At 36.7% G+C, this 17,576-nt stretch overlaps 1 protein-coding gene across 5 annotated transcripts in view; it reads right to left on the bottom strand.

The window, feature by feature from the left end:
• Nucleotides 1-5,805: 5,805 nt before the first annotated feature.
• MBTPS2 (membrane bound transcription factor peptidase, site 2) overlaps nt 5,806-17,576 on the bottom strand; it is a 52,321-nt gene continuing 40,550 nt past the window's right edge. For 2 of the 5 annotated variants that reach the window (XM_057496115.1, XM_036912827.2), the window contains 4 exons: nt 16,578-16,672; nt 16,018-16,213; nt 14,351-14,426; nt 12,474-13,238 (listed from right to left, as the gene is read on the bottom strand). In XM_057496115.1, coding sequence (XP_057352098.1) covers nt 13,016-13,238; nt 14,351-14,426; nt 16,018-16,213; nt 16,578-16,672 — 590 coding nt within the window. In that variant the 3' untranslated portion in view covers nt 12,474-13,015. Of the gene's footprint in view, nt 6,069-9,909; nt 10,551-12,473; nt 13,239-14,350; nt 14,427-16,017; nt 16,214-16,577; nt 16,673-17,576 lie in introns of those variants that run through there. The other 3 variants (XR_005030376.2, XR_005030377.2, XR_005030375.2) reach the window with 3 other exon arrangements.

Raw genomic sequence — 17,576 nt, 5'->3', positions numbered from 1 at the left:
AATGGGGAAATGACAGCCTCTCCAACAGCTGGTGTTGGCAAAACTGGACAGCTACATGTAAGAGAAAGAAACTGGATCATTGTCTAACCCCATACAGAAAAGTAAATTCAAAATGGATCAAAGCCTGAATGTAAGCCATGAAACCAGAGAACTCTTAGGAAAACATAGGCAAAAATCTCTTGGACATAAACACGAGTGACTTCTTCATGAACATATCTCCACAGGCAAGGGAAACAAAAGCAAAAATGAACAAGTGGGACTATATTAAGCTGAAAAGCTTCTGTACAGCAAAGGACACCATCAATAGAACAAAAAGGCATCCTACAGTATGGGAGAATATATTCATAAATGACAGATCCGATAAAGGGTTGACAGCCAAAATATATAAAGAGCTCACACACCTCAACAAACAAAAGTGAACAATCCAATTAAAAAGTGGGTAGAGGAGCTGAACAGACAGTTCTCCAAAGAAGAAACTCAGATGGCCAACAGACACATGAAAAGATGCTCCACATCACTAGTCATCAGAGAAATGCAAATTAAAACCACATTGAGATATCACCTCACACCAGTAAGGATCGCCACCATCCAAAAGACAACCAAGAACAAATGTTGGCGAGGTTGTGGAGGAAGGGGAACCCTCCTACACTGCTGGTGGGAATGTAAATTAGTTAAACGATTGTGGAAAGTAGTATGGAGTTTCCTCAAAAAGCTCAAAATAGAAATACCATTTGACCCAGGAATTCCACTTCTAGGAATTTACCCTAAGAATGCAGCAGCCCAGTTTGAAAAAGACAGATGCACCCCTATGTTTATCGCAGCACTATTTACAATAGCCAAGAAATGGAAGCAACCTAAATGTTCATCAGTAGATGAATGGATTAAGAAGAGGTGGTACATATACACAATGGAATATTATTCAACCATAAGAAGAAAACAAATCCTACCATTTGCAACAACATGGATGGAGCTAGAGGGTATTATGCTCTGTGAAATAAGCCAGGCGGAGAAAGACAAGTACCAAATGATTTCACTCATATGTGGAGTATAAGAACAAAGGAAAACGGAAGGAACAAAACAGCAGCCGAATCACAGAACCCAAGAATGGACTAACAGTTACCAAAGGAAAAGGGACTGGGCAGGATGGGTGGGAAGGGAGGGATAAGGGCAGGGAAAAAGAAAGGGGGCCTTATGATTACCATGTATAATGTCAGGGGGTGCATAGGGAGGGATGTGCAACACAGAGAAGACAAGTAGTGATTTTACAGCATCTTACTATGATGATGGACCGTGACTGTAATGGGGTTTGTGCAGGGGACTTGGTGAAGGGGGGAGCCTAGTAAACATAATGTTCCTCATGTAATTGTAGATTAATGACACCAAAAAAAAATTGTGACCACACACACAGACAGAAAAAATGTGCTAATGATGTTTTTGCAAACACACAGAAGGAAATCATTTAGTATGTTCAATCATTTTACTTTTCAGATTGCACTCAGTTATTTCATACCACCACTCTCCAAAGTGTGCTAGAGGCCCTGGCTCAGGAACGCTTAGGGGAATTCCTCAGGTTGCATCTCTTCAGAGTGCTGTTTTTTGAAGTAGACGTGGCTCGTTGAAGTGTAGCCTTTCTTACTGGAAGCAGGTGGCCTCTGCTTTTCAGACATACTTCTTGAACATTCTGATGCTTCAGGAGCAGAAACAGTGGCATGTGATCCAGCTGCAGCTCCTGTCAGAGAAGGAAATCAAAGTCTTGGAGTTTCTTGGGGCTGCTCATGAATTGGCCACATTCACTGCTTGGCTCTGAAGCCAGGTTTGCCCTTAAAGCTCTATTGCATCACAGAGGTGGAGGCATGGGCATGCTAGTGAGGAAGGGCTCTAAAGTCTTCACCTTCTTAAGGTTACTAGTAGGTGGCAAAGCTAAAACCTGCACCTAAAATACATCTTATTCCATTTCTCCTTTTTATCCTTTAATGTTTACTGATATTATGTATTAACCAAATGGCATGACAATGCAAATGCATCTCTAATGAACTCAGATGACACCAAAGATTAATGACCAACCATCTAAAACATTCATTCTTACTATATGCGATGAGTCACTTTTATTTTTCTCAGGGAAGGAAAAAAAACTGGCAAACTCTCACTTACTTCATAGTACTAAAAGAAAATTTCTTCCTCTCTTTAAAGAATACTGCATATATGTCTTAAACAGTAAACATGCCTAAAATTCACATGCCTGCTATACTTCCAACCTGGGGAAACTGCTTATGTATGTCTGGCTTCCTGTGCAATAGCAGAAAATACAATTATGCATATCCATCTCCTTGTCTCTGAGAGCTGAGAGTAGGGTGAAATTGGAATGTTCAAGTATAAGAGGGGGATCATTTTTCTACCTTAGAGTTGTCTGTAGCCATCCACCCGAGAGCTTATTGAATATGGTTATGAACTAGGTACTATGTGGGTGGCCATACCAAGAGGAAGCATAGGGTCTCAGCCCTCAGGGAGTTTATAAACCAGGAAAGGAAATAGGACACCATAGGTGAATGTCATGAGCACAAATGTTTATAAAACTTGAGATGGATGCGTTACAACATGGATGAACCTTGAGGACATTATACTAAGTTAAATAACACAGTCACAGAGGGATAAATACTGTATGATTCCATTTATATGATGTACGTCGAGTAGTGTAACTCACAGAGACAGAGAGTACAATGGTGGTTGTCAGGGACTATGGGCAGGGGGTAGGAGTTTTCTTAAGTAGGAAGATGAATCGTTCTGGAGATGGCCAGTGGTGATGGTGGCACAACAACGCGAATGTACTTAATGCCACTGAACTGTACACTTACAATGATTGAAATGCTAAATTTTATACATAGCATAAAATTGTTTTACCACAATTAAAACACTTGAGAAGGAGAAATACCAAATTACAGTACAACAAAGAACACAAGACTTGGGACTAAAAACTGAGTTCTCATCCTTGCATTCTACTGACCAAATGCGTGATCTTCATTAAATGTCCTGACCTATAAGGCAAAGAAAATGATTGTAAGGTTATTGGAAGAATTCCAAAGAGGTAATTTATGAAAAAGCCACTTAGCTAAATGTTATTGTGGAGGTGATGAGGGAAGGTCTCACAAAGGCAGTGTGATTTGAACAGGTCCTAGAAAGGCAGGGAATAACATTTATTGAGTATTTACTGTGTGCCTATCTCAGTTTACATAACAAAATTTTGAATGTATTATCCTCAGAAAGAAGAAATTAAGACATGGAAATATAATTTGCTCAAACCCAAAAAAGCAGGTCTATCTTTCAAATTCTTCCTCTCTTCTACTCATAGGACATTCTGAAATAAAAAGTGTTGAAATTGGAAATAGCATAAAATAGAAAATAAAGAATGGAGATGATCAATAAGTGCCCAAGAAGGTACTTTTTTTTTTAAAAAAAAATCCTTTTACCTTGAAATAATTTCAAACACAAGTTTCAAGAAGATCACAAAGGACTCCCTCATACCCTTCATCCAGAGTCAACAGTTGTTAACATTTTGCTGTATTTGCTTTATCATCTCTGTCTCTCTGAACTACCTGAAACATTTATGCTCCTTTACTCTGTCAGAAAAAAACTTTTCCTTCACTCTTTTAGATTAATGATTTGGGGACTGCAAATTAAACTGACAAAAGACAGCAAGACAAAAACCCAGATTTAAGTATATACACAGCACGGGAGTAGGGTTTATCTACCATCTAATGGGGAAGAGGAAAGGCATAGGGTACTTCTGGGAGTTGTCTTAGAAGGGCACTTATGGAAAAACAAATGACGTTTTGGAAAGATAAATGAGCCCTTAGGAGAATAGGTGGGAGGTGTGATAGCTTTGTGACAATGTCTGAGAAGATGAGAGGGGCTCCTGGGGAGGGGATTCATGACAACTGAGTTCTTCCAGGAACTCAAATGCCTTCAGCTCCAAATCATTTTTGTCACAGTGCCTTATTCTGGATCTCTTTGACCTATGTATTTCAGCACTGTGTTTCCTGACAACTTAGGAAAGCAGGAAAATCAGGAAAATTCGATACTATTATTCCAGAGCTGAGCACTCTGTGCCTGTTCCTCAAGTGCCTCTGATGGGCAGGTCTCATGTAGAAGTGGGAGGGGCTAAGCTGTTTTTGGCAGCTATGTGAGGACTCCATCTTATTCAACCAAGCCCTGTCTGGACACGTAGGACTCAAGTGAGGTTCTCCATGAAACCCACAGATAACTATACCTGCATCCATATTTCCTCTTCTCCACCTCTTAGAAAAGCATACCTCTTGCTGAAGGCTACTTGTGCTCCAGATCCCATCTCCTCCCTTGATGTTCAATCTTTCCTTCTCTCTGGTTCTTCCCATCACCACCAAAAACATACCCAAGATCTTCCCATTGCTAAAACAATGATAACAACAACAACTTTCTTCTACCCTTCACCAAGTCCCACACTCTCTCCCCACCCCTTCCAAATGGAACTACTGGAGGGCACTTTCTGCATTTGCAGTCTCTACTTGCACACCCCCACCATGCCCTTCAACCTGGAGCTGCTCTCTCAAGATCATCTATTATGAACTCTTGCTCACTCCCATGAACATTGTAGAACCTCTTTCAGCAACACCTCGTATTTGTGACATCTCCTTGACACATTCTCTTCCCTTTGCTTCTCTAATACCAAACTCTCACTTATAATTTTCTGAAGCTCCTTCTGTATCCTCTTCCTTGTACCTTTTTTACTTAAATGCTGGTGTTCCTGACACATTATTTTTCCTTTTCATTCTTCTATGTTCTCCCCAGACTATCTGTCCACTCCCACAGGTTTAGTTACATATTTGCAGCACATTAGCTCATACATGGGACTTCCAACTAATTCCTCCTGACTTCTGGACCTACACACCCAATGGCCCACTTGAAGCCCTTCCAGGCATTTAAACTCAAGAGTTCCAAATTGAACTGTTCCTTTTCTGATGTTCCCTAGTTCTGTTAATGGCACTGCCATCATTTAACTGCCCAGGCCAGAAACCTGAAGTCTTAAGTCAAGACTCCTTCCTAAACTTAAACTAAATGTAACCATCAAATACAGCAGATTCCGCTTTTGAGTTTGTCCTCTTCTTTTGATCTCTACTGCCACTATCCTATTCTATATCACCATCATCTCTTGTTGAGATAACTAAAAGTCTCCTAGCCAATTTCACAGCCTCTAGGTGTGCCTCCCTCAATTCATGCTTCACCTTCAGCCAAGGTGATCCATCAAAAACGCAAATCTGATTACAGCACTCTCTTGCTTGAAACTTTCAATGACGTCCCATTTGACATTCGGTTAAAGTCCATACTCTCCTTAACATATTTCTAACACTGGGCCTCCACTAGCCTTCTTAGCTTAATCTCTTGCCACTGCATACCTACAACAGTTAGTAGTGCTTAGCATATATTTAGTTTTAAAAATAAATGGTATTTTTTACCCTACAAATTCAAAACAGAAAAATTGTCTTATTTATTGCTGTATCCCCAGAGCCCAGAAGAGTGCCCAGAACACAGTAAGTATGCAATAGATATTTCTTAAATGAATGAAAGAATATATCTATCAGTTTGTGACTGTAGAATGGGGAGGAGCTAGAAAAATGGAACATTTTTAATCCAGTAAGCATCTCTTAGAGCAGCATATTTACAAGTCATACTCTAAAATTTGGCAAGTTTAAAAACCAACTACAATGACCTCAGAAAAAAAGCATTTTAAATAGGAGAAAAAAGCACACTGAACCAACTTCTTTTAAATTGATCATTTATTATAAAAATAAAATACAAATTTATAGTCTCTTCATTACCTCTTATTTTCATGATTTTAAATTATGATTAAAAATGAAATACATATATTTGAACAAGTAATCAAGGAATGCAGTGTTCCATACTTGATCATTAAATAACTAAAAGAGATGAAGATAAGATACTTACTTTAAAATCAGGACATCTGTTCCAAAGACAGATATTTATAACCTTTAAAGACTAATATTAATCCACAGAGAGAGGAATTAAAGCTTGAAAATCTAAGAAGCAAAAAAAATTTTAATTAAGAAGTTGATGAAAACAGTACTTTTAGATAATGATATATATTAAAGATAAACCTCTAATCTATATTGTTTAGGAATGAGAAATGCTACTTTAATAAAAAATAAAAACACCTTAAGGAAAAAATGATTTTAGCACTCTTCAGTTAAAACACAACATATATTCTGAATTCACTGTACTAAATTAAAAAAGCAAATAACACATAGTTGCCCCCTATATAAGAAAGATTGATTTATCAAATCAGAGCTAATTTCACTTATATCTATTTTCTCCAAAGGATGTAAATTTATGCCTTTGCCTGGCTGGTATGAAATATCTACTAACCATCACCTTTGAGATGACTGGTTAACATTTGGGGATAACAAAACAAACTTATAGTCCTACTTTGCCCTGATAAACATACATTGCATGTAGATTAAAGATTTGAATGTTTGAAAAAATGAAATAACAAAATTATCATAAGAAAATGTTTGCGAATATTTATAAAATCTTGAGAAGACTTTCAAAAGGTGGAAGACATAAGGCAAAGACTGACAGACCATGATATATAAAAACATACAAATAAGCATTATACTTAAGTGAAGTTTCACTATATTCACACATAACAAATCAAATGATAGAGCAGAGCTTATGATGAAAAGCAGTAAGACAATAATTAGTCCAGTGAAAAATGGGCCAAGGATGGGGATAAACAAAAAGAACACAGTGGCCAATGAATACATTTAAAAATGTTCAGCCTTTTTTCTAATCAAAGAAATGCAAATTAACATGAGATGCCATTTTTGCATACCCTATTAACAGGAAAAAGAATAAATACAACAAGGCAATAGATACATATAAAACTTCGTTCATGTTTTAAGATAGCAATTTTTCTTTTAGGATTATCTGGAGAGTTTCCAGAATTATCCAAAAAATCATGGCTATGCAAAAAGAATTAGTTATAAGGCTATTCCTTACAGTATTGTTTATACTACTGCAAAATTGGCAAGAATAGGAGTTGATGAAATTATGGCATGTTTAACACTGAGATATTATATAGTCATTAAACTAATACTAGAATATTAGTAACATTGAAAAAGTTTTAAAAGCAGCTTATCAGTTCATAATATAATCCTATTTTTTTCAATAGATTACAATTTACTTCCACTTAACGTGTTTTCTATAATGAATGTGTATTTCTTTTCTAGCAAGAAATAAATTTTTTTTCAATAAAGGCCAAAAAATTACATTATCTCCTTCTGTTTGAATTCTATACTCCCCAAACTCCTATTTACCAACCTCTTTTTCCTTGGTATTTCCATAACATAAGGGGGGTGGGGGTGGGGTGCCCCAAATTGGAGAAGTGAACATTCTATAAATTGCAAAGTGCTACGTCCCAATGTAGATTTCTGGTGATACATAAAGCCTAGAAAGAAAATTAGAAGCCATTAAAGGATGGAAACAAAGTGGTTGAAAGGGAAGAAAAGAATGCTACGAATAAAGTATGAAAGTCAGGGGCCTATAAAAGAAGCTAAGGTATGGTCATGTTTGTAAACTCTTTATAAAAATGGGAGTCCTAAATGATGAACAGTAGTAAGAAGGTGACAATCACTGCAGGGAAGTATGGGGGAAGGACGTGGATTAAAAAAAAATCTACAAAAGTATATACATTAAAAACAAAAAGCTTAGCCTGTTTTCTAACTTAAAAATGCAAATTAAAATGAACATGTTAAAAAATATCTATTTTGAAGTACAGTAACTCAGGCTGTGCAGAGTAGATAGCTTTCTACTGTCTGGTTTAGTCCTCAATCCATCCTACCCCAAATTCTCTCCTATATTCATTCATCACAGTGCCTCTTTCTCAGTTAAGAAACTGGGCAAGACAAGATTTAAATGCTTATGTTACTCCAAAGAAGAAATTCGGATGGCCAATGGGCACATGGAGAGATGCTCTACATTGCTAATCATCAGGGAAATGCAAATTGAAACCACAATGAGGTATCACCTCACACCAGTTAGGATGGCCACCATCCAAAAGACAAATAACAACAAATGCAGGCAAGGATTCAGAGAAAGGGGAAACCTTCCCACTGTTGGTGGGAATGTAAATTAGTTCAGCTGTTGTAGATAGTAATATGGAGGTTCCTCAAAAAACTAAAAATAGAAATACCACTTGACCCAAGAATTCCACTCCTAGGAATTTACCCAAATAAAACGAGATCCCTGATTCAAAAAGACATATGTACCCCTATGTTTATCGCAGCACTATTTACAATAGCCATGATGTGGAAGCAACCCAAGTGTCCATCAGTAGATAGATGAATGGATCAAGAAAATGTGGTACATATACACAATGGAATATTATTCAGCCATAAAAAGAAGAGAAATCCTACCATTTGCAACAACATGGATGGAGCTAGAGGGTATTATGCTCGGTGAAATAAGCCAGGTGGAGAAAGACAAGTACCAAATGATTTCTCTCATTTGTGGAATATAAAAACAAAACAAAACTGAAGGAACAAAATAGCAGACTCACAGACTCCAAGAAGGGACTAGTGGTTACCAAAAGGAAGGGGGTGGGGAGGGTAGGTGGGGAGGGAGGGAGAAGGGGATTAAGGGGCATTATAATTAGCACTCACAACATAGGTAGGACACGGACAAGTAATGACTCTATAGTATCTTACTATGCTGATGGATAGTGACAGCAATGGGGGGTGCTTTATTCTTTCCCTTTAATGGGAAATTAAATTTCACAATCACCTGCTTGGTAATTAGAATTGCAACTTCTTTCAGCCATATTTTTCCTACCTCCACCCTGAGTATAATGTATTATTGCATTAGGTTCTGAAATAGAGGCTTTTCCTTTCATTGAATTCATTTGCCATGGTCTGATAAAATATACAATGGATGATTCAAATTAGTGTGGCCTAAACAGCAAGGGTAACCTGCAAATGCACTGATTAAAAAGGCTTATTAAAAGAAAGGCTTATTGTCTCAAAGGAAGTATATCCACATGCTTTACCTTAAAAATAAATTTGCTATTCAACTCTACTCCAGTGCTGAAAACCACTGAAAAGCAGTTATAATAGCTGTGAAGTGAACTATTTTTTCCCCATCTTTTATCACTTGTTCATTTACTTAAAAGGTTAGCTTATATTAAAGCATATGTACACTACAGTTTGATTAGTCATTAAAAGAAAAATAATTTACACTGAATTGCACACTTTAAATGGGTGAACTTTATGGTAATCATATCTCAATAAAGCTGCTTTAAAAATGGTGGTTTAGATAATTGGTCATCTAGTCTTTTGGCTCTTAAAAGTAGTACACTGGGATCAGAGGCAAAAAGAAATGGAATGAAGCTAGCCAATCTGGAACAGGGCTGAATTTCCAGCCTATTTTATCTGGCCCTTAGGAACCTAGAGAGCGAGCGAGCGAGAGAGAGGGAGAGAGAATGTGTATGTGTGTGTCATCAGAGAGGTTGGCTCTGTGGACAGGGGACCAGCATGCACTAGAGCAAAAGGTCAAAAACCAAATGTCATCACTGGAACATTTTTCTTTCATGAATTCCTAAAAACAGGCTAACAGAGAAGACTTCTGTCAAACACTCATGAAAGGAAGCACAATAGTCCTCTTTCTTCATCTGTAAACAGGCCATCTCCAAAACAGTGGTGAGAGCACAGGAATCTCACTTAAAAAAGACTTTCTGACAAGTACCAAATGATTTCCCTCATTTGTGGAGTGTTAACAACAAAGCAAAACTGAAGGAACAAAACAGCAGCAGACTCACAGACTCCAAGAAGGGACTAGCAGTTACCAAAGGGAAGGAGTTGGGGAGAGATGGAGAAGGGGATTAAGGGGGATTATGATTAGCATACATAATATAGGTAGCTCACGGGGAAAACAGTACAGCATAGAGAAGACAAGTAGTAACTCTATAGCATCTCACTATGCTGATGGATGGTGACTGCAATGGGGTGTGGGGCGGAGTTGATAATATGGGTGAATGTTGTAACCACAATGTTGCTCATGTGAAACCTTCATAAGATTGTATATCAATGATACCTTAATAAAAAATAAATAAATAAAAAAGACTTTCTTTCCGTAGCCTGCAACAACTTTTATGTACAGATTGCTTGATTGAAAACTGAAGGCTGCTTTTAGAATAAATAATTGAAAAACAACGAAGATCTTACTTTATGTAAAGGGAATAATTTTGATAGAAAGTACAATTCAAAAAAAGACAACACATAGATGATGATGATAAAACATAGAATGCTGGTATACATTTATTCTTTTATTGCTAAACATCAAACACCAGCGACTATGGTATCTTCAAGTAAAACCCTAAGAATCAATTACAGCACAGTCAAGATTTATAGAAAAAATACCTGTGCACCATCAGTATGTGGACATTCAATACCACAGGACCAACTGATGACTGAGAGCCACATATCCATGAAGCACATGTTTACAGTTTTCTGTTAGAACACACAATGACCTATAAGAGCGATTATCAAAAGGTCAAGTTTAACTGCATGTCTTTTCAAACTAAGATGCTGAAAAAAGTATATACATTCTTTACAGATTGTAGGTGATTAAAAAGACTCTAAAAAATGTAAACAATGCAGAGTAGGAACACTGAAAAAAGTTTTACTGTTGAACAGTGACAACACAGAAAGAACACTTTCTTCAAATCCTCAAAGTAATTCATTTTACTAATCACTCTACAGAAGACAAAATGGATTATTTCCATAAAGATGGTAATATACCAGGGACACAAAGACCTCCCAAGTTATTTTTTTATGTTAACATATATTTACAGTAAATATTCAGTAATACTTTTTACAGCTCACTTAAATAGAAACATGCTTTTCTGATCCATAAATAACACTAATCATCCATTCAACAACATTTATTAGCTATTTATGATGTCTCACGCACTGTGCCAGAAATGCAGAGGTGAGGATGACACAGTCCTTGCTCTAGATGTACCCACAATCAAGCTGAAGAGACAATACATAACATTTCCTTTTGTACACTATGAGGCTGTTTCTATTACAAATGGGACTGATCTGCTCAGTGCTGTAATAGAATGGTTTCCAAATCCTGACCCTACGGAGCAACAGACCAAGGTGTTTGAAAGCCATAAGAAAGTGAGGTGTTTAGTTTTATTTTCACCCAGAAAAAGAAGTTAATGGGTAGGATTTCCTCTATTAAAATTTTTTTCAGTTTTAAAAAAACTGACCTCCACATATGCAACATTTTCATTAGCAAACTGCTTAGCTCATGTAATCAAATTAATTCTCTAAGTATTTCATGGCATTCCCCAAGCTCTGCTACCTGAACAGGTCCAAGCATTAGTCTGCTAATACATTTTGACCCTGAATGACTGTCTGCATAAGAATAGAAAAAGTGCCTTTTCTTTCTGAGATAAACCAACAATATGTACGGTTTTAGTAATGATAATAACCGATGACCTCAAGTCACTAATAAAATGTTAAAATTACATTCAATATATAATTTCTGTGTAAGAAGGCAGGCAAATTTGTAATACAATCCAAAGAATTTGTTTAAAGATAAAAAAAAGTTTTGTGACTGAAGAACAGCTCAATGATCTGAAAAAGGTGAGCCCTATGGAATATCTCACTTAATGAAGAAGTCCGATACATGACTGTTAATGTTCCTGAGTGTATGAGAGAAACATGTATTTTTCACCAAAAAAACAGCATGCTCATCCACTTCTAAGATCAATAGCTTCACAGTGGCCTGCTGATTTCCCAGACCTGCATCTCCAGTCCAAAGACCTCAAACTAGGCAGGGCTCCTTCCAGCTCAAGAGTCAGTTCCTACCTAGGCTCTGGCAAATCCACGTTTGTCCTCATGTGTAGGCATTCTCACTGTACTACTGAGTCTTCTGTGGACCCACCGAGGTAGCTTAGGAGAAAGACGGAAAGCAAGGACTAGGTGTCTAGCGACCCAACACAGAGAAACATGGGAGTCACTGGTGAGAACAGAGTATAGTTCAGGGCTTAAGGTAGTTGCTTCTTAAAGACAGGATACCCAGGAGCTAGGCCCCAGAGAGAGCGCTCCAGTGTAAGAGGAAATGTCTGCCCTGGAAGGGTTCCAAGTTCAAAGCTCTGTAGAGAATGGTAACCAGGACTGCAGAAGGTCCTGTGATCTGGTGGAAGACCTGGCTCAGTTCTGAGGTTGCAAGTAGGAGAAACTTCCTGCAGCACACTCTGAATATCAAGGCTAGTGCTACTTTATGAGGTTATCGGGACACATTATCAAAGAGGCGACTCTTGTGGGGCAAAACATATCATGATTTTGTGGGCCCTACTTCCTACTTTGTTCACTTATTTGGCATCATTTGACAAAGATTTTCCCTTTCATCTCAGCAGATTCTTTTATAAAATTTTATTAATTTACTTATAATCAGGCCTTGGTTGTCAGAGTACAAAATAATACACCATTAAATTTTAAAATACTTTTCAAACAAGACAAAGGACAAGAGATATAGGCCAAGAAAATGCTCACCTTTTCACTTGGCCCAAGTCTGGTCTTGTTCAAATCTGGATTGATGATGCTTTTTCAAAAAGTTTTCCCCAATTAATTCCACCCAATTCTGTTCACCTTTACACGACTGCAACCTGATACGCAGTCACACAAAATGCTTTAACATGAATTTGCACTTGTTTAAAATTGTTCCACAAGCATCTGAAGTTTGTTAAGTTCAGTCTTTAAAACCAGAATGTAGTCAGGGATTACGTCTTTCATTTCTCCTGTTTATTCCCCATCCCAGAGTTCGGATACTCTGAATATAGGAGGAGCTTAAAGTTGTTTGCTAAAATGTAATTTGAAGGAAACACTTTATATTTCATACCAGGTAAAGTTTTTAATGTTGCATATTGTAACTTGGAGATTCTGTCGGATGAGTGCAAATATTACCGTGCTGTAACCATCCAGAGTCCCAGGGTCACGTTGGCAGCCAAAAGTACACTGCCACCAAGCAAGATGAAAAATCCTATCAGATCTCTGATATCATTGTCTCCAATCACTGAGGTAAGGGTGGCATCCAGGAAAGAGTTTAAAATCCACTGTCCATCCAAAGCAAAGCAGGGAACTGCATTAACAATAGCCAGGGCTCCTGAGAGGGAAATCAGGTACCTGGTTAAAATCAGTTAAGGAGCCTACTGTGAGGTCTGAGTGGAAACCACATTTCCAGGGGTCAGAAAATATTTTACTAGGACTGGATTTGAGATTACTGTTGACTTCCCTCCTTTCTTTAAATCTCTGCCCACCAGTACAGGCTATTTCTTCTTAGATTGGTACTACTTCAAATGATTTATATTGTTTGAAGTTCAAAAACCTTGACTAGAAAAATAAAGGCCAACTATTTGTAAACTAAGGCAATCTATAATGAACTTCTAGGAAGACTAAGTCTTTCTAATCCTTTAATGATACAAAGGAAAGAAATGTGGAAGGAATAAGAAATAAGGGAAAATTACTTTTTGATCCTTAGAAAGTATTACCTTGTTGGGAAACAAAGATTGTGGCCCCTTGAGCCCTGTTTTACTATCACTGATAAGGTTATAGCATAAACATAACTATGATGTAAATATAACTCTATTTTACTATCATCTATAAGGCTGTATATAGCAAAAATCTCTCTGAGACAAAGGTGCAATGCTCATTTGTTTTCCATTTCATTTTTGTGAGAAATCATTGAGAAAGAAATTATAAAGATTTCAAAGTGACAAAAATACTATTCTAAACCGTTCAGTTTATTCAAATTCTACATAACAATCAATTTAAAATTTTTTTCTTTTATATGCAAACATAATATGCAAAGAACACATGAGGTTTTGTCCTTTGAAGTGCTATTTTAGTAGGGAAAACAAGTTTCATCTCCCTTATGCAATCCTCCATTTGGTCAGAGCTAACAGACCCAGAAGGGGCAGAATTCATTACCGCACTAGTAACGGAAACTTTCATCCTTTATAAACTTAGAGGAAGGTTTTGTTTTAGACTTGTAAATTTGTATTCTGGGTTCCTTCCCTTCCATATCTTCACCTTTCTCCCTCCCTGATCAGTCTCTCTCTCCTTTGACTTCTTCCCTCCTAAGTACATACAATCTGATCTTTTTCAATTTTAAAGTCTATTTTTTAGCTGTCAGCAATTGGTTGATACCTGTATGGTCTAAGAATGCTCTATTCAATGTAAGGCTAATCAAGTTGAAGTAATGCACTTCTAAACATTTTTCACACCAGAAAGGATACTTGACAAATGTTTCCACAACCACAGGTAGATCTATGCTCAGAAAGTTGAAACGTGGGATAAAACTTGTGATGCTCACTGAAAATAGAAAAATAAGTAATAATGAATAGTATTCATACAAAAGCAATAGCATTACAAATTTTACCATATAGTCAAAATCGGGGTGACTTATTAAATTGGTTGAGAAAACCCTTCCCAAATATATGTGGGCAGGCTATATGTTCCACATATAAAAACAACAGGTTATTCTAGAACATTTAGTAAAAAGAGTAGAATACAGAAATTCATGTGCCAGTGTACACTTATATTTTGAGGTAAGAATAAGATAAAACGGAATATATATCAAGTATGACTACCAAATACACAGACTGACTTAAAAAATACACTAGAATTTACATCAAAAGAGTCCTCCTTTCAAAGAGGCATAACTTTAAATCACGTTTACTACAACTATTCTATCACTTAATGTTTTTTTGGTCTGTTTTTTTTTTTTCATTGCTAAAACAAGGATTAAGACTAGGATTTTTAAGGTCTCTTCCACTCTGTGGATTCCATAATCCTGTTTTTCCTTAAAACATTTAAAAACTTTCCTCTAATTATGTAGAACCCACAGTACTCATTTTTTAATTACCCTTAAAAGGGGAACATTTCTTCATTTATTGAGGATATGTTTAATATTTGCATTCTAGGGCAACTTAGTGCCAAACTAAAAAATCAGAATGACCCAGGTTGTATCTCAGAATATGACTCAGAAGCAGTGAAAGAGAGACTTTTCAAGAGTAACATAAAACCCACATGTCCATCAACTGATGAATGAATTTAAAAAAGTATGTCCATACAACTGAATATTATTTGGCCATAAAAAGGAATGACATACTGACACATGCCACAACACAGATGAACCTTGAAAGCATTATGCTAAGTAAAAGAATTCAGTCATAAAATATTCCATTTATATGAAATGGGCAAAACAGGCAAATTTATAGAAATGGAAGGCAGATTAGTGGTTGCCAAGGGACAGGAGGTGTCAGGGAGAAACGGGGAGTGATTGACTAATGGGTATGAGGTTTCTTTTTTGGGGTGATGGAAAACATCCTGGAACTAGATTGTGGTGATGGTTATACAACCCTGAATATATTAAAAACTATTGAACTGTTCATTTTAAAAGGGTGAATTGTAAGGTATGTGATTTATATTTTAATGAAACTGTTATAAAAAAAGGAATATAAAAAAAAATCCTGTACAACAAAATGAATTAGAGAATTAGACTGTATGATCTTCAGCCATATGGAAAAGCTACACATTTAGTCCAATCATGTTGCCACTGTTAAAACAATTACACTGGCCCAGTTTTGAAATAATATTCATATAAAACCCTCAGAGAACATTTGAGAAATCATCTATGTGACCTGGGCAAAAATGGTGATGAAGGGAAATGTGTCATTCTCCACAGGGTGACATGGGATTCAGCTCCACCTTGCTTTATAAATTCAGATTATTTTCCTACTGCATAAATTTCATTTAATGCTTAAGAACAAGTTAACAAAATGTTGAAAAGCAGTCAAATTTACAATAAATAAAATTAATGCAAGGATTTGTACTAAGTTTCTACCACAGAGCATAGATGCAACTTACTGATTTTTGGGGGGTCTACCATGAAAATACCCACCTGTGTAGTGAAGGTGCAGTGGATGTCCTACATACAACATATCAATTTGTGGCGGGTGTTTCACTCTTATTAAGCGTGTGTGAGCTTCCAAAGAAGGTATTATGCAGAAACTTGAACTTGAACTTTTTTTACAGTCTTTATTGGTTCTACAAACTTGGGTGGCTTCAACTGCTTTCCGAGCAGGTAGACATGTATGCTATGAATAAAATATTAATTAGGCAATATTAAAAATGAGTTATTAATAAGAAGAACACCAAGTTACAGTCCTTTAGTATCTTTCATGTCACCTAGCATATTAAGAACAAAATTCATGCAAAATAAATGCCATTTGTGTGCACCTAGTGTAAGTTAGATTCAAGTGTTCCAATTTGACCATGTAATGTATTTTCACTATACATTATTAAAGATTCTTAGATGAAATGTGAGATCTAAAATGTAGAGATTTTAATAAAATGATACAAAGCAAAAGGGAGATGTTTTCACATATTACATTTTAGTTCTTTATGCTTCTTTTGTAACAGTGATATCAGATAAGCAAGACTGCTTCAGGAAAAACTTACCAAACGCTTATTAAAATTATTTCTGTAGGAAAAGCACACATCTGTGAGGCTGTGATTGTTACAGCATTCAGTCGAGCCATCTAATCGTTTGTAGGCTAAAGAGAAATTATTAGAGTCTGTCATACAGAAGTACATTTGTAATAAAAATTCTGCTTTCAAAACCAAGAAAGTAAGTAAAATGCAGATGAATTCTGAAACAACTGTGTAATGTAGAGTTCAGCTCAATGGTTACTTGCTGTTGAGTTTGATTTTACATTATAAAGGTACACTCCCACTCTGCAATCAGAAAGCAGTGCTCACCCTAGGTTAGCTGTCTTCATATAAACTCACCCATGGAGTTCCAGGGTCTCAGCAGGTTTTGCAGTAACTCCAACTGGTCAAGCACAACTATTTAATGAGCTACTGCTAGCTACCGTAAAATACCATTGATCCAGCATCACTACTGAGCTCGTATACTGTGGTGTCAGCAAACAGAGTGGGCCACAGGATGCCTAAGAGACTCTCACCCCTATGGGCAGTGCTATTTTATGAAATCTCTCTCTCACCTTCTGGCTTACCTTGGTTGGGGCTTTCCTCACAAAACCAGGACAACCCAATCTAACCCAGAGATGTGCACATATTCGCCTGCATACCAGTACTCCAGTTACCGTTTTTGGCAGACAATAGAAACAGGGCAACTGTTTATTCCAATTATTCATTTAATTTTTAAAGTTCTTTGGTAGACTGCTTCACTTATATGTGGGGCAGAATGAAGAAGCTAAATCACTGATATGGTAGGACAAAAATGATTTTCATTTACTTATTTTGGAAGGTTTCCTGCATTTAGCACATCAAACTGGTAAAGCTTAAATTGGTATGTGGCAAGGACCAATTAAACTTAGGATGTTATATCCATACTACCATACTCAGCCTAAGGAAGACAGACCCAAGAGCAAAGTTACCACATACCACAAAAAAAGTACATTTTCCAGTACAACAAAGCTTTTCTATTACAAGAAT

This window comes from Manis pentadactyla, chromosome X (assembly GCF_030020395.1).
Source record: "Manis pentadactyla isolate mManPen7 chromosome X, mManPen7.hap1, whole genome shotgun sequence".
NCBI classification, from domain to species: Eukaryota; Metazoa; Chordata; class Mammalia; order Pholidota; family Manidae; genus Manis; species Manis pentadactyla.
Note: the sequence above shows the minus strand (reverse complement) of the source record. Positions and strands in the feature narration are given on the sequence as shown.